Raw genomic sequence first — 22,404 nt, forward strand, 5'->3', positions numbered from 1 at the left:
CCTGTTTGTGAATCCAGTCCTTTCCACATCACTGATTATGCAGCCTTGAACAAGTTCATCATCCTTTCTGTGCTTCACTTTACTCATGTGGAAAATGAAGATAACATTTACCTAATGAAATTGTGAGAATTGAGTTGATTAATATTTATGTAAAATGCTTACAACCGTTCTTGCCTGGCATATGTGTGCTCCTAGTGTTAGCTGCTATTACTGTTGTCATAATCATGATTTACCTTCGAGACAGTAGTGTTCTGTTTAGAAGGGTCCAGTTTTCTTTGTTTTTAGAACATCATGATTATTCCCTTAATGTGTAAATTTATTTTCTTACAAAGCAGAAGAAGCAGGAAAATAGTATTATTTCAGTCCTTTTCTAAGTCCATTTTTGGGTGCTTAGGAAACAAATTTTAGTGCTTTATTGTTAGTTACCTATAATAAAAGACATTATTAAAAGTTTTATAGTAATATCAATTAAGTACCACCAATTACGAGTCCTAGTTAATATCACATTTAGATTTATATATAAATTTATATAAATTTTACATGAAGCTACCTTTAGAGGGAGATTACTTCTAGAGGTTCTGGTTTCAGTGATTTATTGATAATGTAATCAGGATCGTTTTCTGTATCATTTAGTTCCAATTTTAGAGAGGAAAATGACTGCAGAGCTTATAATTGCTCTTATCCTTTGGGGATTTGTAGTCCGTATGCTCTGATTTATACATTTATTCTTAATTGATCAGTGAGAAGCTTATGTTATACCATTTGGAGATGTGTTTCTTCATTTTTTAAAAAATGTCCTTTGTCAGATTCTCTCTTCATATTCTTTGGATCAAAAAATTTATTTATATATCAGAACATTTTAGGTTTAATTCAGCAGGGTTATTGTCTTTTAATAAAAACACAGTGTTTCCTCGGGGCACCTGTGGGGCTCAGTCGGTTAAACAGCTGCCTTTGGCTCAAGTCATGATCCTGAGATGGTGCTGGGATGGGTCAGGTTCTGGGATGGAGCCCCATTATCAGGCTCTCTGCTCAGTGGGGAACCTGCTTCTCTATCTCTCCCTCTGCAGCTCCCTCTGCTGTTCCCTTGCTTGTGCACCCTCACTCTAATAAATAAAATCTTTAAAAACAAAACAAAAAAGACACAATCTTGCCTCAACTGTTTTGTTGTAAGGGAGAATTGGTGTTTATTTTTAATCCGGTTGATTATCCTGGCAAAATGTCTTGTTATGAAACCCCTAAGACAGTTTTTATATTATATATATAATAAGCTCCTGTCACTTTAATGTTTGAAGTCACTTTAATATGATGAGGTTTAGCATATAATTTATTTTACTGCTTCTCTAATGTGAGATTATATGTTATTAATTATTTATATTATAAAAAGGCATGCTTTGTTGTATTAGGCTTAATTTTTTCAACAATAGAATCTTGCAGAGCAGTGGAGGGTAGATTATCTGGAAGTATAATATGAAGCATGAATTGCATTCATAGAATTCTGTTCAAAAGAGTGTTAGGAAAAACACCAAACTCTGAGGAAAGTCTGTAAGTATATATTACTTAATAACATTGGGAAACAGGGTCACCTGGGATGCTCAGTCCATTAAGTGTCCAGCTCTTGATTTCCGCTCGGGTCATGATCTTAGGGTTGTGCTGGGCATGGAGCCTGCTTAAGAGTCTGTCTCTCTCTCTCTCTCTTCTCTCTCCCCTGCCCGCCCCTCTCTAAAAAATAATAAAACAACATTAGAAAACAAAGATTTTATTCAGCTGAGAGAGTGTGTGTGCATGCGCACGAGTGGGGGGGAGGAGCAGAAAGAGATGCAGACTTCTAGCTGGCTGGGAAGCCAGATTTGGACCTTGATCCCGGGACCCCGAGATCACGACCTGAGCCAAAGGCAGACGCTTAACTGACTGAACCACCCAGGAGTCCCTCAGATAGATAAATCTTTAAAAAAAAAAAAAAAGGTTCAAAATGACATATGATTAAAAAGTAGTTCACCCTAATGTTGCCTTCCCAACCTTAGTCCTTCTCTCTGCATGAAAATACCATTACTAGTTAATGATTAATATTCTCAGTATTCTATGTCTAACTATACAAGTATATCCAATACATGCATATATCACTGATTTTGAAGTGAAGTATTCATCCTGTTTTGAATATAGTCTAGAGGTTGTTTCTTTTACTCTATGTGATACCTACAATTCCCAGAGAAAGACCCATCTCTTTGGGTAGAGCCCATATACCCACTTATTTTTCACGGTTTGTATATGTGAACAGAATATAAGGAATGTGACTTTTGAAGATGGCAATATCCAGAAGAACCTTTTTTTTTTTTTTTTTTTAAGTATTTTATTTATTTGACAGAGAGAAATCACAACTAGGCAGAGAGGCAGGCAGAGAGAGAGGAGGAAGCAGGCTCCCTGCGGAGCAGACAGCCCAATGCGGGGCTTGATCCCAGGACCCTGGGATCATGACCTGAGCCGAAGGCAGAGACTTTACCCCAGTGAGCCTCCCAGGCGCCCCCAGGAGAACTTTTGTCATGATGGAAACATTCTGTATCTATGCTGTCCAGCATGGGCTCATGTGACTCTTGACCACTTGAAACATGGCTAGTATAATCAAGGAACAGAATTTTTAATTCTTTTATATTTTAATTAAATTAAATAGCTCTGGGGGTACCTGGGTGGCTCAGTGGGTTAAGCCTCTGCCTTCGGCTCAGGTCATGATCTCAGGGTCCTGGGATCGAGCCCCACATCGGGCTCTCTCTCAGCGGAGAGCCTGCTTCCTTTCCTCTCTCTCTGCCTGCCTCTCTTGTGATTTCTCTCTGTCAAATAAATAAATAAAATCTTTAAAAAAAAATTAAGTAGCTCTGTATATGACCAGTGATTACTATATTGGACAACTCGGGAGGCATCATGATATAACAAAAAAGCTCTAGAGTTAGATATACCTCAGTGTCAGTGTTGGTCTTGCTACATTCTATTTAGCTGCTTGTACAGCTTACTAAATCTTAGCTTTTCATACACACAGTGGGGGCCATAGTTCCTTCTCCAAGGAGTTATCCACACACAGAAATAAAAATTGTCTAGAAAAAGGATTAGACATATATATTATCAAGGTGATATGCCTGGTGAAGGAGTCAAGAAAGAGAGAAATGTTCAAAATAGACTGTAGCCTTGGGGCGCCTTGCTGGCTCAGTTGGTAGAATATGTATGTGACTCTTGATTTCTGGGTCGTGAGTTCAAGCACCATGTTGGGTTTATAGCTTACTTTTTAAAAAAGGAGACTGTAGCCGTATCATGAATGATGTATGATTTATCAGGATAATTAGTGTGAGATGTAACTCATGTATGTAACATTAATGTTTAGAAATTCATCTTTTCCTCTAAGTATTCCTACATAGTTCCCCAGCCATAAAAAATATATTTGAGTCTCTTTACATAAATGTCATCTTTATGTGTTACTTGGCAAACTATTTCACTCAGATATAGGTGTAGGAGATCTGCTGTGTTCTTCTTAAATGCTGTGTAGGATAGAATCATTTGGATGTTATTGTGTATTTAATCCTTAATTTATTGCTCTTTGGGTGCTTCCAACTTAAAAACAGTATTTTATATATATATTTTTTTCTTTATTTTATCTTTTCTTAAATAAGCTCATGAGCCAAGAGTAGGCCCCAACATGGGGCTTGAACTCACAACCCTGAGATTGAGTCATGTGCTCAAAAATAAAAATCTTTTTGGGCAGGGGAGAAGAGTTGCGTGCCCTATCGACTGAGCCCGCCAGGTGCCCCTAAGAACAGTGTTCTATTGTGTTTGATAGGTGTGTAGGAACAGGTGGTACTGCTGGGTCATGGAATGTGGGCATTAAATAATACTGTATTGGTTGTCAAGCTTCATACATACCTGCTTATGTAAGTCTGGCTTTCTTGTATTTCCACAAGTATTAACATTGGGTTTTATGCTTGTTGATTTGTAACTTTGGGGTTTGACTTGAATTTTCTTGAAAAGTGGAGTGTACTATGTTTTACTATAAAATTATAGTAAGTAGTAATATTAGGTCATGGGTTGGAAAAGTGACTTTAAACATAAGCAAGTATATATGAAAATTCTATACATGATTATGTTGGAGGGTAAAATTTCAAATACAGCAAGGACGAGCAGTCGTACTTTTCTACCTCTGTCCTCTCCATCACTGTTGGAAGGTGTAAAATGAGCCCCTACACCTCTGTCACTTTAAACAGCCTCCCGTTTGTCAGACCATCACGACTAATTTTAATAAGTTTTAATCAGTTGCCACGTAGAGTTCAGGAATCCTGTGCCTCATCCCCCATAACTCAATCTCAGTATAGGTCTGTGGGTAGTGAAGCAGGCCTGCCTCAGTAGGTCTACCCCCCCCCATTCTACTTCCCCATTTCAATCTTTTCTGTAGCCATCAGCGTACTTCTTAGTGTCTGAAAAAATTTTTTACTCATTTGTCCTCTGCCTAGAATGTAAGCTATACAAGGACAGGGGTTTTGTTTAAACTTTTCTTCGCTGCTGTATTCTTGTCCTATCCAGCAGATTTTCAGTCGAATATCAGTTAATCTTAAAATCTGAGAAAAGGGGTGCCTGGGTGGCTCCGTCAGTTGAGCATCCAACTCTCGGTTTCAGCTGGGGCCGTGATCTCTGGGATTGAGACACACTCAGGCTTAGACTCAGTGGGGAGTTGACTTGAGGATTTTCTCCCTCTCTCCCTCCCCCTGCTCGTTCACTCACTCGCTTTCTCTCTTTTTCTCTCAAATAAATAAATCTTAAAAAAAAAAAAAATGATCTGAGCAGAAGCAGGGCACCTGGGTGGCTCACTCAGTTACAATTTCCACTCAGGTCATGAGATCAAGCCCCCATATTGGGCTCCACACCCAGCGGTGCATCTGCTCAAGCTTCTCCCTCTGCCTCTCAGTCCTGCTCACATGCGCTCTCTTGCTTGCTCTTTCTCTCTCTCTCAAAATAAATAAAATAAACCTTTATGAGAAAAGATTTCACATGGCTGTAGACTGACTTTTATATTGCACATGTTCTCATTTTATGCTTTCTCCTTACAGTTCTTGACATGGCGAGACATGTGCCTCTCTATCGAGCCCTGCTGGAATTGCTCCGGGCCATTGCTTCTTGTACGTCCATGGTGCCCCTACTGTTGCCTCTTTCTACAGAGAATGGTGAAGAGGAAGAAGAACAGTCAGAATGTCAAACTTCTGTCGGTACCTTATTAGCCAAAATGAAGACTTGTGTTGATACCTACACCAACCGTTTAAGGTAGTGTACTTGGTTCATTTCTCTTCATTGTGTCCCCTGTCTTTTTTTAAATAGCTTTGTGGGTTTTTAAAAAGGACATATATTGATTAAACACACATGCATACAAGCAAGATCTAAAACCACAAAGAAAACGTACCCACCAAATCCTACACTCAGAAACATTTATTCACAGTGACTTATCAGACTTCTCCTTGTGCAGTCTTACAGTTATAGGTATGGAGTTTATCTTAAATTCTGTCATTTTGTACCTGTTACACAGATGGATGCTAGTCTTAGTCAATATTGGTGCCAAAGACACCTTTCAGTGCCAGTAAATAACATATTGGCAGATACTGTTCTTAATACTTCCAATTACACATTGTTTGTAGATGCTGTATTTTATTTAACCATGTATTAGTGGACATTTGGGTTATTTTCAGTTTATAACCTCATATATAATCTTTTGAGGCTTGTAGAAATCACCCAGTAGATTCATGGAAATAGAATTGTTGGGTTTATGGATTACTTGTGTTTCATTTTGATACCTGCTATTATCTCACTTTCAGAAGTGAGAGGATTCAGTATTTATTTGTTGTAGTTATAATAAAGTTCGTATTTATCTTCTTGATAAATTTAATTGTTCGGTGAATTTTTGGCTTAAGTTTATACTTCATTAGATCCAGATGTTGAGTTAACAAAAACTCTTTTAAGAAATGCAGTAAACCTTTTTCTTATCTTAGCAGAATCTGTTCAGTGGTTGTGTGTTTTATGTAAATTCTGATTTTTAAGCCATTTATACGGCCAGTGGAAATTCACTCTTTTGTCACTGGTCTTTTGAGTCAATTAATGTTCTTCGGCATCTTTATATTTGTTCTACCTATTCTCACTTATTTTTTTAAGATACTAAAATTTGAGAAACACATCAAATGATGGCAGAGAATTGGTCACTGAAAGAATAATTTTTTTCAGGGAGAATCAGTGCTGCAGTAATTTGACTCTCTTAGTTTATTATATATATCACTTTAAAAGCTAATGGCTCACTGCCAAGCAGTTAAGGATCATAAATTGGATAAGGCATTTAAAAAAGAGCCACTTGGTAGAAACATGAAAAGCTGTAGGTTCATTCTACTTTTACCAGGGAAGGAAAAGGTAAAGGTATATAATCTTTGATAGATTGTTTATGTTGTAGAGAAGAGAACATTTTGTATGGTCCCATCCTTCATCATGGCAAAAATCTAACTGGTAAATAGGCAGCTGGCATACCTAAAAATAGTGTCCTGTCAAAATTGAACTGAAAGACTAATTTTCTAATTGGGCCAATGTCTCACTGAGAAACATCTAATTGAACATCGCCTCTCTTTACCCTGGCCAGCTCTGTTCCTTATTGTACAATAAACATACATTTCTTGACAAAGCAGTTAATATAAAGTATACAGAGCTTTGAAATTGACCTTGTGTATTTTGGGGGAATCTTGCCCTGTGTTTCTATACCTCATCTTCCTGTATTTTGAGGTGTATTAGTTGATAACAAAATTGAAAATTTATGAAACCTTGAGTGTTTTTTTCCCAGGAGTATTTTATTAGATGAAAAAATGTGTGACAATTTGGAATGTAGTCATAATTACCACTTTAATTAAAAATACTATCACAAATTTATGGTGGTATAAATGTGAAAATAAGACCATTAAAATAAGAACAACTGTTTAGGGGCGCCTGGGTGGCTCAGTGGGTTAAGGCCTCTGCCTTCCGCGCAGGTCATGATCTCAGGGTCCTGGGATTGAGCCCCGCATCTGGCTCTCTGCTCAGCAGGGAGCCTGCTTCCTCCTCTCTCTCTGCCTCCCTCTCTGCCTACTTGTGATCTCTGTCTGTCAAATAAATAAGTAAAATCTTTAAAAAAAAAAGAACAACTGTTTATATTACATATTTCCTTAAGCTATAATTTCTGTTGGATCCTGCAAAAATGGAGTTACAGTGTGTTGAATTCTAAGGTAATTATGGGAGATGCTTATTGCAGGAAATGGAATTTGTATATCAAAGCACCTTTTTTGTTGCTTTCCTTAAGTTAATATATTTCCTGCTTCCATAACATACATCGTATTTTTTAAAAGTAAACTTGACTTCTATCTAATATATTGATGATTCATTACAAAAATATAATTTCATTTAGAGGATAACTGAGTTTCACTTAATTGGAGTTTTTTTGTTTTTCTACTTTTTCTGCTGGGAAAAAAAAATTCTTCAAATTCTTTTCCTTCTTCAGTAAGAAAAGTAGCACTTCGCACCTGTAAATTCTGTACCAGTGAAACATACATGGAAAGATCGTAATGACTCTTCAGAGCTCATTTTATTTACATTATTTTATCTCTGGTGACTCTGTACAGTAACTATTTTTAATAACTGTTTTAGTAATGAAGAAACAATGATCATTTTACATTAGGATTTGAATATTCTTCTTAGGATTGTTCATGATATCTGTTGTTTTATAGCATCTGTTAGAAAAAACCAGCAAAGACATACATTTTTTAAAATCCCTATTTGCCTTTTGAGGTTTGACACATTGAGAGTTCATTTTCCACTTCACAGAGAGAGGGGATAAAATCTATTCTCTTCTAGCCTGTCAGGACTTAACGATGTATTTCTTTTCATATTTTCATTATACTAGAACTCTAATAAAGTGAGTAGTGTAGTCCAGTTTCCTTTTAGTGTTTATACCTACAGCAATCGGCTAAGTTCAATTTTAACACTGTTTGAAAGTATGAAACTTCCCTTCGCCCCACCTGCTCTGCCCAACCCAACTGTATTTTTTAATACAGGTTTAAGGATACTCTTAAGAATGGACAGAGCAGGGCGCCTGGGTGGCTCAGTGGGTTAAAGCCTCTGCCTTTCGCTCAGGTCGTGATCTTGGGGTCCTGGGATCGAGCCCCGCATCAGGCTCTCTGCTCTGCAGGGAGCCTGCTTCCTCCTCTCTCTCTCTCTGCCTGCCTCTCTCCCTACTTGTGATCTCTATCTGTCAAATAAATAAATAAAATCTAAAAAAAAAAAAAAAAAAAGAATGGACAGGGAGAATATATTTTGTTCATTGATCACTTTTAAGATATGTTTCATTGTATTAGCAGGGTTTGGAGATGTGACTTTAGAAATAATGTGTAGGTGTATCTCAGCTCAGAAAATTTTTACATTATTTTTGTCTCTGCTCTCAGAAATGTAAGGGTGAATAAAGTACATCTTTTTAGTATGGTTTTTATAGTATAGTTTTTTAGTATAGTTTTTCTTTTTTTTAAAATAAGAGCAAGTTCTTGGTTGTTAATTATGTTTAATCTTCCTTTTGTGGATGAGACAAATGAGAGTTTTGTCCCAATATTGAAAGGAAGTTCACTTTCCTCCTGGGAATAACCCGATTGAGATTATTCTGTCCCAACCGATTTTGATCTCAAAATTCAAAGAATGAAGGAGATTATATAGGTGGGCTGACTCTCCCCCAGCCATGCTAGAAACCTTCTGTCAGAGGAGAGAGAGAGATACTCTTAAGAAACTTAAGAGGCAGGGCGCCTGGGTGGCTCAGTGGGTTAAGCCGCTGCCTTCGGCTCAGGTCATGGTCTCAGGGTCCTGGGATCGAGCCCCGCATCGGGCTCTCTGCTCTGCAGGGAGCCTGCTTCCCCCTCTCTCTCTGCCTGCTGCTCTACTTGTGATCTCTCTCTCTCTCAAATAAATAAATAAAATATTAAAAAAAAAAAAAAGAAACTGAAGAGGCAGATCATGTACCTGGCTATTACCTAAGTTGTACATTAGACATTGTGATTATATTTAGATGGGGGAGAGCTGGCTTGGTCACAAGAGCGTGCCTGATTTGTTCATTTAACAGATGTATATTGAATGTTCATGGGAGCATAGTAAGAAAATTGGGGCCTTCTTCTAAGGGACTGACAGATAAATGGGGTAAACAATAACTCAGCAGTTTTAATTACACAGTATACAGCATATTAGAAGTAGAAGACATTAGTGATGGAATCAAACCTGATTTGGAGACCTACAGAATAAGTAGGAATTACTTAGATGAAGTGGGGCAGTGGGCTGGTATACCAAACTGAGAATAATGTTAGCAATGAAAGAAAGTACCACATATTCAGGGAAACCTAAAGAAATTTTGTATGACTTGGATATAGTATATATATGGGTGGGAGATGAGGCTAGAGAGGAAAGCAGGAGCTCAAAGGTGAAAGGGGTGTATTTATAGTTACTTGCTCTTAGAGTGGATCAGCTACTGAAAGGATTTCAAAGATCTGGTCAGATTTTCATTACCCAACTTTCTATGTACTCAAAGGCTTGAGCAAGAATGACTGCTTAGGGGCACCTGGGTGGCTCAGTTGTTTAGCGACTGCCTTCAGGTCAGGTCATGATCCCGGGATCCTGGGATAGAGCCCTGCATCGGGCACCCTGCTGAGCCGGGAGCCTCCCACTCCCCCTGCTGTGTTCCCTCTCCTGCTATGTCTCTGTCAAGTAAATAAATTAAATATTAAGAAAAAGAAAAAAAGAAAAAAAGAATGACTGCTTAGAGGAGGAGCTAGAGTTGTTGCCATGGTGGCACAACAGTGGAATGCCTTGTATGCCTTGTAGTTCTGTAAATACTGAGTTTTTGCTATTGTTTGTATGAGATATAATTATAGATGCATGCATGTCAATGCACACACATACATATATCTGAAAAGTAGCTTCTGAATTTTAATTTTTGAAATAATAGACTCTAAGGCATGTTTCAAATTTCCTTCAATCATAATTATATCTTCATAAAATGATTACCTCTTACGGGTGGCAATAGTTTGATGACTGGTGTAGTATTCTGATGGAGTTGATATTTAGTGTAAACTAGAACACCACTTAGGGAGTGAATGTAGTACTCCTAGTTTATGATATTCACTGTCCAAATTGCATTAAGAACTTCCTAAATATGATACTATTTTAATATTCTTTTATTCATGATTCTTTATTTTTACTATCCATCACCTTTCCTAACCCATCCTTTCAATATTCACAATGTATAACTGCATAGAGCTAATTTGAGTCCCATGGGTAGATGAACTGATTAATACTGCTGTGGACTGATTATTAGCATTTAGCTTAAGGTAAATTAGGAATAACGTTCCTTTTAGAAGCACAAAGGAATAGGCAAAATTGTATCACTTCAGAGCAGAGAATTTTATATTCCGCATTTTAATTAATTAGTCATCAGGATTTTTTCAGGAATCTGTTTTTTAAAATACAGATGACATGTTTTGTACCTTAGTTGTATATCAGTTTGAAAGCAGCTGTGCCTATAAGGTTATATATAATTCTCTACTCAGGCCATTTTCTTCCATGATCTATCACTTGAAACCCAAATAGTATTGGAGCATTCTGGGAGGCTTTCATCAGGAAATTTTGTACTTTTTTGTTTTTCATTTGACATTTTTGGTAGTAGTTTCAGCAAAATTGGGGAAGTGGTTAATTAAACTGTAAATATTGTTTCTGTTTAACTTTGCTTCCAAAATATACGGTAGTTTGTTACTTTATTTCAGAGATACTGTTCAGAAGCCACCTTAGTAATCACTTCAGTAGAAAGAACAGTGGACTTCCAAAATGATAAAGAGCTCCATTTCCTTTGCTTGTCCACAGCCATCCGAGGCACCTGTGAAGATCAAAGAGTTGAATATTTATGCGCACAGGACTTGTACTCTAAGTGGAATTAAGTCCCTTGGTGAATTTTCCTCATTCATAAGTTCTCCCTCTTTCTAGTGCCCTCAGTGTACCAGTACTAACCCTTCCTTTCTTGCCAGTTGCAGAAAAAATTTACTGGCTTCTTGTTTATTTTACCCACAAAGTCTTAATTTCTGGCTTTTTTCTTCAGTTTCATGATTTAATGATTTTTGTGTTTAATACTTTTTAATTTTACCTACAAGCAGTGGAAAGAAATAGTTCCACAGAGACAAAAGAGAACTAGAGAGATGGTGAGAAAGCACATTGAGAACAAGAGAGCATATCACATAGAATGCAAAGACACATGCAGAGTTATCAGCAGAGTTACCCACAGCCCAGAGACAGCCTGTGATTAGATGTTCATTGATGCATAAGTCCAGACTCACTGCCACTTAATTTTATACCAATTATAAGGGGTCAGAATCAGATGAAAATGAATTTCCATACCTGTCAGATCAATGACTTAGGCAGGCTGAACACCAGAGTATTTCTTGGATTCCTTTTGTTCTGCCAGTTAGAAGTAATTTTGAGTAGTGTAGTATTTGTGTTTTGAGCTCTGTGCTTGTATGGAATTCCTTTCTTTTTTCTTGAGAATTATATAAGCTGCTTTAAATTGTAGGGTAAGTTAAAGTAGATATATGGTAGCATATAGTTATATAAAAAAATACATGGAGGTAATATTATAACCTTAATTCTCTGTAATACATTTAGTTTCAAAATTTCGCAGATATATATCAGTTTTTCCTGCTCAGAGCAGTAGGCAAGAAATACTATTGTTGTTTGAGAATGAAACCACTGCTTAAAAGAGTTTAACATTAAAAACTTAGCAGTAGGTTATATATCTGGCCTGTTGCTCCCAGTCTCCTGATGCTTGTGATCTTCATTATTAAAAACAAAACTTTAATGAAGAAAGACAAGTCAATTGACCATTACTCCGGATGTACCATTGCTACCTCTGATCAGAATAGTTCACTGATCACTTAGGGTTCATGTGTGTAGAATGGCTAGACTTGAGGCTTAGCTGGTTCTTGAAAAACACATTGATCAAATGCCAAAATACAATTTATTCTATGATTTAAATGATTAACAAAAAAACTCATAAAAAATTATAAATTGACTTTATACTTCTCTCTGTGTAGTATAACATAACAGTACGAAATTATTATTCCTTATCAGATCACATACGAGCTTTATGTATCAGGACAGTGTCTATTATCTTAATCTCAAACAATATTTTAAGCACTCTGAATTATTGCAGAATTTGAAGTGTCTTCCTAAATAAAATTTAGCTTGTAACAAATTTAAAAAGATTAGCCTGTAACTAAAAAAGATTAGCTTGTAACAAATCTTGGGCACATCACAACGTGTCCCGTATTATCTCTAGGTTTCAGGTTTCAGAGCTGTAGAGAACTCTCTGGGGTTCAGGTAGCTCGGGTCCTCCTTTCTTATAAATGAGGAAAACAAGGTGTGATTTGTTTTAGGTCCTCTGATGCTTAATGGCAGAGCTCAATAACTCGTACCTTCTCTGTCCCAGTCAAATATATTTAGCTACTGTTACATGCAAACAATGAATCATGGAATACTACATCAAAAACTAATGAAGTACTATATAGTGACTAACATAACATAATTTAAAAATTAAAAATTAGGGGCGCCTGGGTGGCTCAGTGGGTTGAAGCCTCTGCCTTCCGCTCGGGTCATGATCCCAGGGTCCTGGGATCGAGCCCTGCATTGGGCTCTCCGCTCTGCGGAGAGCCTGCTTTCTCCTCTGTCTCTGCCTGCCTCTCTGCCTCCTTGTCTGTCAAATAAGTAAATAAAATCTAAAAAAAAAAAAAAACAACAACAAAAACTGTTTTAAAAAAAATTTAAAATTAAATTTAAAAAATACTTTATCCACTAAATTTAACTTAACTCCCAGTAACAATTCAGTATGTGCATCAGTGAATAATTAGCAAGTGGGGGTGTTTCTGAGCTGGCTTTAGATATTTATGACACATGATTTTTTTTTAATGTTAACAGTGAAGTAAAATTACTTTCTAGTTGAAAATTTTGCTTTTAATAATTATAAAACTGTATACAATAATGCAAATTCTACAGAGTTTTTCTGCTATTTCCTTTACTCATCTTTTTTCATTACCGTAAAGAATTTTCAAGTCATGATAGGCCATTAAAAGGCAGCATATTTCATTAGCTATGCGTAGCATTTGACTTATGCCTAAGAGGTAATTACATTACTGAAGTAAACCTAACCTTCACTGTTTTTTGGTCTCTCTAGTACATGAGCAGGGAGCAACTTTATATAATTATCACTTTAGGTGAAGAGTGAGTCAGCTTTACCCATTAGATGTTTTTCTTGCTCAAAAGAATTAATAAAAAACACTCCTGAAAATTTCTTGGTTATTGATGTATTTGTCCTCTGCTGTCTTTTAAGGCTGATTTGGTATCAGTTTGCATAGATTAGGGCAGTGGGTAGGTGATAACATTGTTTTTTCTATGTTGTAAAAGAAGTTTCTCCCCACCCTGTTAATTTTCCATTTCTGAATTTTATTGCTGTCTTAATATACCTTTTTATTTCTATTTATTTTATTTTAATATACCTATTTTATTTCTAGTATCTTTAACTGCCTTGTCAAGAAAGAATTAGGGGCGCCTGGGTGGGTGGCTCAGTCCGTTAAGCATCTGCCTTCAGCTCAGATCATGATCCCAGGGTCCTGGGATTCAGCCCTCCATTGGGCTCCCTGCTCAGCGGGTAGCCTACTTCTCCCTCTCCCTCTGCCATCACTGCCTTCCCTCCCACCCCGCCACTATGTTCTCTCTCGAATAAATAAATTTTTTTTTTTAAAAGAAAGAATTTATATAGCAATACTTGATATTTAAATATCTGAGCCTAGGGGGCGCCTGGGTGGCTCAGTGGGTTAAAGCCTCTGCCTTCGGCTCAGGTCGTGATCTCAGGGTCCTGGGATTTAGCCCTCCATTGGGCTCCCTGCTCAGCGGGTAGCCTACTTCTCCCTCTCCCTCTGCCATCACTGCCTTCCCTCCCACCCCGCCACTATGTTCTCTCTCGAATAAATAAATTTTTTTTTAAAAAGAAAGAATTTATATAGCAATACTTGATATTTAAATATCTGAGCCTAGGGGGCACCTGGGTGGCTCAGTGGGTTAAGCCTCTGCCTTCAGCTCAGATCATGATCCCAGGGTCCTGGGATTCAGCCCTCCATTGGGCTCCCTGCTCAGCGGGTAGCCTACTTCTCCCTCTCCCTCTGCCATCACTGCCTTCCCTCCCACCCCGCCACTATGTTCTCTCTCGAATAAATAAATTTTTTTTTAAAAAGAAAGAATTTATATAGCAATACTTGATATTTAAATATCTGAGCCTAGGGGGCGCCTGGGTGGCTCAGTGGGTTAAAGCCTCTGCCTTCGGCTCAGGTCGTGATCTCGGGGGTCTTGGAATCGAGCCCCGCATCGGGCTCTCTGCTCAAGCAGGGAGCCTGCTTCCTCCTTTCTCTCTGCCTACCTCTCTGCCTACTTGTGATCTCTGTCTGTCAAATAAATAAATAAAAATCTTTAATTAAAAAATAATAATAAAATAAATAAATAAATATCTGAGCCTAGGTGGCTCAGTCCACTAAGTCTCCCACTCTTGATTACTGCTTAGCCCATAATCTTGAGCCCCACGTCAGGCTCCCATTCAGCAAGAAGTCTGCTGGAGATTTTCGGTCTTTCTCCTTCTCCCTCTGCCCCTCCCCCCACTTGCTGTCTCTAAAATAAGTCAGTAAATCTTTTTTTAAAAGAACAAGCAAAAATACACCGCCACTCACTTTATGACTGATTATTGATCAACATTTTATTATAGACTTCAGCATGAAAGAACTTGAAATCAACTCACCTCTATTAATAAAGGGATGGTAGCATAATACTTCAGACACACACATATATATGTATGTATATACACACACATATATAAACTTACACACAGACATATACATATAATCATTTCCACTTGAAATATAATTGTCTACTGTGAAAATGCAATCTTTTGTCCACAAAATAGTCACACTGTGAAGATGTGACCCCTTGCGCTTTTACATACCAGTCCTGGCGAAATTCAGTTTTTGCTGGCTCTTCCAGCCTGTGTTCTCTCAGAACAAAGTGAGACTATAGCCATTGTAGTTTGGTTTCACTTTTGAGTAAGTGTGGCACCTCACAGCTTCCTTGGAGCAGGAACAAAGGCAGTTATTTTATCTTTAATCTTCTATATGGACTTTTCCTGCTGGATTCCAGTAGGCAAATAATCATATGTAGTATACTTCTCCAAAAATTTGAAAGAGGTACTTGCTATCAATCAAGTAGTGTGAATCGCTAACGCGGATGTGACAAGGTGCCTCTGTGCTGAGAGTTCAAGGTGCTCTGGACATGGTACTCCTCTTTAGCAGCATGGACGCAGCCGTGCTTCATTGCTGGTTCCCTTAGCTAGCTCAAAGCGCCTTCCTGGTGCAAAGAAGTTCATCATATTTAAAAGTACCTGAATTCTCTTGTAGAAATATTCAGTTCCCTTTTATCTAAGCACAAATTTAGTTGATCTGCTAAAAATGCATATTTTTTTTATCAGACTCTCCTACTATAACTGCTTTAAGCTATTCCACTAGGGCTTCAGTCAGTTAATAAAGAATTTCAGTTCCAGCCCCCTACTTTTGTTTCTGTTGGAAAACATTTCCTAGTTTCTCCTCTTTATCCTCTCCCTCACACCTGCAGAACAAAAGAGTCCTGGTTTCATAGCCAGGAAGCATTTGTTGTAACCATACATATACACACATACTTTTTTTTAAGTTTCTTTTTTTTATGACCTTGAACAGATTTAGTAGTTCATCAGTCTTTTACTTGGTGATGGAGACAGCAATACTAACATTTATTTTACTATCTTTTATTTGCCTCCATTGGATTTTCCCATGGTGAAGCATATTATTTGTGGCTCTCCATTCCATAGTAGCACACAGTACCTTCATTTTGTCCTGTGATACCTAATCTGACCTAAAAATTGTATTTTTATCTAACCTAGAAATCAAGATTTATTTTTAAAGGCTTCTCATACCTCTGTTTTGAATATTTCCTTCTCTTACAGTACTCATTTATGCTTTCCAAGACAAGGAAGATTTTATTTTCAATTTTAAATTGAATTGGAAACTAAAATTGGTACTTACCATTTGGAAAAAGTTTAAATAAAAACAAAAGAGAATCAGTTAAAAACTAAGCTTTAAGCTAACAGTGAAAAGCATTCATCTTACATAGGTCCTCGCTCCACTTAGTGATGCATTTCAAGAATTATTTTCATATTTTCTGGAGATAATTAGTAGCAAATAGTTCTCCACAGTAATATTTTTTAAAATCTTCTTGCTTACTTTTAATCTTAATTTGTTTCGGTCTTTAATCCCTGCCAAAGAGCTTTAGAACTATGGAGTATTATATGATGCATTGGTTTACAGAAAAATGTAGAAGTTTCATTTGCTTACAGTTTTAGAATCTTCCTCTAAGATGCTAATAGTTCTGGAATCTGGACATGTCAGCATGTTGTCTACAGATTACTTCTTCAACATGGTTCTACTTTTAAAATGTTTATTTCAATTGTGTTACAGTTTTGACTTCAGAATTTGGAGCCCAGGGAATGGAGGTGATCTTTCCTAATGTTCTACCAAGAAAATAGCTATATTAAGCTATTTTCAGTTTATAGATTATAAAAGAACATAATTCTGATATTTTGCATTTAGTCTTAACAAAAATCCAACTTATTTTGGGTGATAGTGTTAGCAGAAGCAGGTCACTATAACTGAATGTTTGAGTTATGGGCTTTTTTCTTTTGTTTTGACAAGAAAGATTACCCATTCTGCTCACATCCTAGTTCAGATTATATGTCGCAGAGCCAACATTTGCTAATTTGTTAGCTATTTAGTTGGAATTCACAGCATAGTGGAAAATGTTTGCAGATAATTCTGTGCAATAGTAGAAACTTCAGTTGATTCCTCGTATTTCTTCAGGGCAGTGATCACAACCAGATTCAACGTATGCACAAAGCAGCGGATACCATGGTAGCGGCCGTCGCTGATTGCTTTTACCATGTTGGATCCATTGTCAGTCTCAAAGACCTACTTCCAGCTAGGTGCCTTGAACTCAAATAGCTTTTCCCACAGACTTCAGGATGTGAGCTAAGGTATGGCCTTTTTTCATGAGCTGGGCCTACATATGGGTTGACAGTAACCTGCAACTTTTATAGAAAAGAGACTGCTGGCTGTAGTTTAATATTAGACAATGACTAGTTGTAGTCATCGTTAGGCAGGGAGTGTATGTTCTTCATAAATTTGAAGTACTCTTGCCTTTTGGACATTATCCCTTTTTCTCCTGTATGTTTTTGTCAAGAAGATGATTCACGTAAAAATTTCTCATTTGAACCTGATGTAAAGGTCTAGAATATATCTGTTTTATGAGTTAACCAGTATCTTCAAAATGAGATATACAAGATCATTTCTTTCACACATTTGATATAAAAAAATAATACTTTCCAAACTTTTGTAAATTTTTGCCCTTCGTTAACATTTTTTTAATTTGGTGGTCAAAAAAATATATAAAATTTACCATCCTATTTGAACTATTTTAATAATAGAAATGTCTCCTACTAATCATCTTTTAAAAACTGGAATTAGGAAATTGGTATTCATGTGTAGGCCTTGAAATCTGGAATGAGTGCTTTTTCCAAGCGTAACTTGTTCTAAATTGCACTGATGCAGTGCACTCTCCATGCCAGACATTCTTATTTCTTCAAGGAGAAAATACCCTAATTCTGGAAAAATGAGCTTCACTTCCATATCTTTCTTCTCTGCTTGGCAAGATGTGTTTCTTAAGTGAAATCTTCATTGAGCACACAGTGGCTCAACTGTTGATGACGGGTTTTGGGAAACCATCTTTATTTTATTATGGCTATAATGATAACTCTTCTGTTTTTTTTTCACACTACTTACTGTTGTTTTCCTATTACAGTCAGTAGCCCTATTAAGAAACTTTTAAGCCCTGGTATTAGAGGTAGAATCATTTACAACTGGCAGGGAGAAAGAATCCTTTTAAATTCAAAAGGAGTACTGTCAAGCAGCTTATGCACTTTTCTTGGCCCTCATTGTTTGTCACTGATTGTGAATAGCTGTTGGTAAATTCAGAAATTGAGAATCTATTTGGGCTTATCTACCAGAATTGTATCTTTAAGAAAATTAGCAGACAGACTATTAAATTTATAATCTCAACTTTATTTCATAGCTATAAAAGACCCAATAACTTACTTGATTCTAACATTTAAAATGCCTGCTATTTCAGTCTTAAAACATTCATTCACTCTATTCTCCTTACATACACATGCAAACACAGATGTTCATATACATGGATACACATGCAGGAGTTGACTGAAATAATGTACCATATAACATCTACCAAATGGTCCTGAGTGGCAAAGGAAAGTGGGCCGTGTGTTCTCTGTGACTTCTTATACCTCAGGGAAGATAAGAAGAGCATAGGAGAAAAGGCAGTAACCCAGTAGACACATTAAGTTAAGTCATCTTAACCAGGTTAAGCAATATATACCTTATAGTTAAAAATATCTGTGGATACTCGTTTTTTCACACACTATGGGAATTAATTCAGAACACATGCATGATACTATATATGTTTGCCCTTGCTACCCGCCTGAGTGGCACTTCGTAATGTACCTCTTACCATCTCCCTAAAATGAAACTCTGAATTGCTTCTGAGCAGATTTTTTACTCTGTGATAAGGAACAATTTATTTATACATAAATAGCAATATCATTTTGTTAAGGACTCTTCTACCTTCTGTTAGTCTTTGTATAGTTCTCTAAAGCTCCATGCCCACTTTGTGAAATACTGTTTTAATAAAATTGCCAAGTCGTTTTCTTGGTAGGTATACAACTAGAAAAATAAGTGATATGGAGTCTAGATGATACCTTAGCATGAATATTTTAAACACCTTTATTTATATATGATTTTAGTTTATATTAGTTGTTTAATGAATTAACAAATATGTAAATGTTAGTATATATGATGTAAATTTTTAGTATCTAAGCAATAGTGTAACAATTATTATGTAAATAATGTGTGCTGAGAGTTGAAATAGAAAAAAGGACATTGATATTCACTTATTATTTTCAATGACTTATAAAATTCTGTATTCATCTAGAAAATTTAAAGAAACATTTTGATGCCTTAGAGACTGAGACATTGTTGTAGTACATCCTATTATTATATAAAATTTGATAAAAGGTTGGGTACATTTTAGACCCTGACTAGGGAATGCCTCTGAAACGATATGCCCTAAAACTTAGTGTAAAATACAGTCCATGGATAAAAGCACATTATATTTAAATCCCTAGCAGTGAACCTGCATTTTACTCTGGGATAGTTCTTTTATTTTTCCCCTTGAGAAGTAACACATTTACTCTGAGTGAAATACAAATACTATTAAAGTGAAAAACTACATATGGTCCTTTGATTCCCAAGTCTTAGAAGACGAGGATAGACCTCTCTCAATTTTGGATAGTAGAAGTGACTTCTCTACTTCTAGGTATTTATAAATACTGTAAGTTACTATAAAAGTGTGAATCCAAGGACGTTTCAGGTATCTGGGTCTTCTTACAGTATGGTATTTCTATAGTGTTTGTTTATTGCATTTGAAGGGAAAACCTACCCAAAACTATTTATTATACTAAGCATTATTGTATGACTTTAAAAGCAACAATGAATGTAGTTCAAACTATTTCTGCTATGTATCTTATGTGTGTCAAATGAAATACACACTATCCTTTTGATTTTTAACCACTTTTTGGCTTATGAAGGTACTTACTTTTCAATCCTAAAATCTTAATTTTCCTTGCATTTCTTTCCATATTTTAAAAAAAATTCAGATCTAAAAGGGAAAATGTTAAAACAGGAGTAAAACCAGATGCATCTGATCAAGAACCGGAAGGACTTACGCTGTTGGTACCGGACATCCAGAAGACTGCTGAGATCGTCCACGCAGCCACTACCAGTTTGCGGCAGGCCAACCAAGGTACAGCACTGCCCCTTCTCTGCGACTTTTCTTTTGATCTGGAGATGTTTCATTTACTTCTGAAAACTGCCTCTCTTTTTCCTCTGTGGTAATGGTTTTCAAGCAAGTTCCTGTACCTGAAAATTTCATTGCCAGGTTTTCAAGTTAATCATGAATAGTCTCTAATTTTAAAATATTTATTTCTATTATGTATGAGTACTAATTTATTACTATTATGTATGATTACTAATGTACTAGATTCGGTAGGCTACGAATATGTATCCTGATTTTCTCTCCTTCCTGTTGATAGTTGTGAAATTGAAAAATGCCATTATTTTGGATAGGAAATGATGGATAGGAAAGAGCACTGAAGACAGTGTGTGAGAATGTAGTTCAAATCGGTATTTTCGTGTCTTAGCAATAGGAGATATAAATAATTCTCTATTACCTGTTTTACTTCTGTTTTGCCTGACTAGATAAAACTAATGAACATTTTAAGAATTTAAGTTTTAAAGTTGGTAAGGGTTTTAGCTCTCTTAGTTTTATTTGTGAAATAGAAAAATCTTTTGTTCTTAAATGAGTACAATAGAAAGATAATTGTGAAGAATTGGGTAACTTTTTAGAATTCAAACTTTGAACTCTTGAAGTTAATTGTTTTTGTTTTAATCTTATAAAATGTATGCTTACGTTATTTATCTTGAAATATTAAACAACAGAAAAAAAACTAGGTGAATATTCAAAGAAGGTGGCTATGAAACCCAAACCTTTATCAGTATTGAAATCACTTGAAGAAAAATATGTGGCTGTTATGAAGAAGTTGCAGTTTGGTAAGTTGAAGTTTTAATCTTCGTTTCTTGAGATCTTTCACATTGTGTAATAGTGCTACTGAAATGTGTTCACTCTAGTGAAGTAAAGATTTTAAAAGTTGCTTGTACCATGAATCATGCATATCTTGTGTATATGTGTGTGTGCACCGTATGTATAGAGTAGGTATATGTGCACACACGTGCAAAAATTTTTATCTTTTTATCTCTGGAATTATATATTTTTAGTTATATTTGGGGAATCATGATTCTTGAGAAACGAAGGGGGGGAAAAGAAAACCCAAATCATATGTCTAATGAACAGACAGAAAGTGGCTTGCTTTCTTTAAGACCTCTCCGTTTCTTTATATCTTGGCCTAAAGGAAGCTCAGACCTGGGACCTTGAACTAAGTCTGTTACTTTTGCCACTTTAGAATTCCATTTAGAGATTTGCCTTTGGAAAATCGAGTTATGTAGAGTTCACTTGTAGCCTTTCCTATTCCAAAACTCTAGACAAAGACTGAAGAAAAGAGCCTCTCAGTCTCCCCCATAAGGTGATAGCTAGCCTATAAATAAACAGTAGAATTCTAAATTTTGGTGACCATTGTTAACTGCTGTTATCTGTGCCTTTTTTCCACCCTTGAGAACCAGCCAAATGATTTGAACTGTATGAAAAAGAACACTAAGGCAAGAGTAAAAATACATAGATTTTTGTCATACTGTCTTTGAAACTTCTGTATAAATCATTTCGTTTTTGCTCTACCTTACCTCCCAGGGTTGCAATAAAAACACATGTAGTAATATATCTGAAAATGATAAAGCACTCAGGCAGACCTTTGAAAGGTCTTGTTCATCATCTTAAGATTGGAAGAATTGCGGTGAAGTGTATATACTGTTATTCAGAAAGAATGTAACAGTTTTGCCAAGGGATCCATGTTTTTGGATGGTTTTGTGCCAGCCGTTGTAGGTTGTGACCATTTTGTTTAATAAACACTTGAATTCAGGGGGCTTGTGAGTGGCTCATTTGGTTAGGTGTCCAACTCTTTTCAGCTCAGGTCATAATCTCTCAGGGTCATGGGTCATGCCCCTCACCAGTTTCATAGTCAGCAGGGAGTCTGCTTGAGATTCTCTCTCCCTCTCCCCCACACTCACATACGTGCAAGTGTGCACATGTGCGCTCTCTCTCTCTAATAATAATAAATAATAAATAAACCTTTAAAAAATAAGTAAACACTTGAATTCAGGGAAGTATAATAATTATAAATGATTACGGAAGTAACAGAAATACTGTCTGCTGTAATTTTATTTATTTATTTAACAGACAGAGATCACAAGTAGGCAGAGAGGCAGGCAGAGAGAGGGGAGGGGGGAAGCAGGCTCCCCGCTGAGCAGGGAGCCCGATGCGGGGCTCGATCCCAGGACCCTGAGATCATGACCGGAGCTGAAGGCAGAGGCTTAACCCACTGAGCCACCCAGGTACCCCTGCCTGCTGTAATTTGAAAGTTACAAGACACCAAGAATA

At 36.6% G+C, this 22,404-nt stretch overlaps 1 protein-coding gene across 13 annotated transcripts in view; it reads left to right on the forward strand.

Annotated features, from left to right (window-relative positions):
• The window catches only part of BIRC6 (baculoviral IAP repeat containing 6), a 235,501-nt gene that overhangs the window by 184,130 nt on the left and 28,967 nt on the right, over nucleotides 1–22,404 (forward strand). For 12 of the 13 annotated variants that reach the window (XM_045979750.1, XM_045979752.1, XM_045979760.1 and 9 more), the window contains 3 exons: nucleotides 5,082–5,292; nucleotides 19,955–20,100; nucleotides 20,796–20,906. In XM_045979750.1, the coding sequence (XP_045835706.1) occupies nucleotides 5,082–5,292; nucleotides 19,955–20,100; nucleotides 20,796–20,906 (468 nt within the window). Of the gene's footprint in view, nucleotides 1–5,081; nucleotides 5,293–17,030; nucleotides 17,204–19,954; nucleotides 20,101–20,795; nucleotides 20,907–22,404 lie in introns of those variants that run through there. The other variant, XR_006815144.1, reaches the window with a different exon arrangement.

This window comes from Meles meles, chromosome 15 (assembly GCF_922984935.1).
Source record: "Meles meles chromosome 15, mMelMel3.1 paternal haplotype, whole genome shotgun sequence".
NCBI classification, from domain to species: Eukaryota; Metazoa; Chordata; class Mammalia; order Carnivora; family Mustelidae; genus Meles; species Meles meles.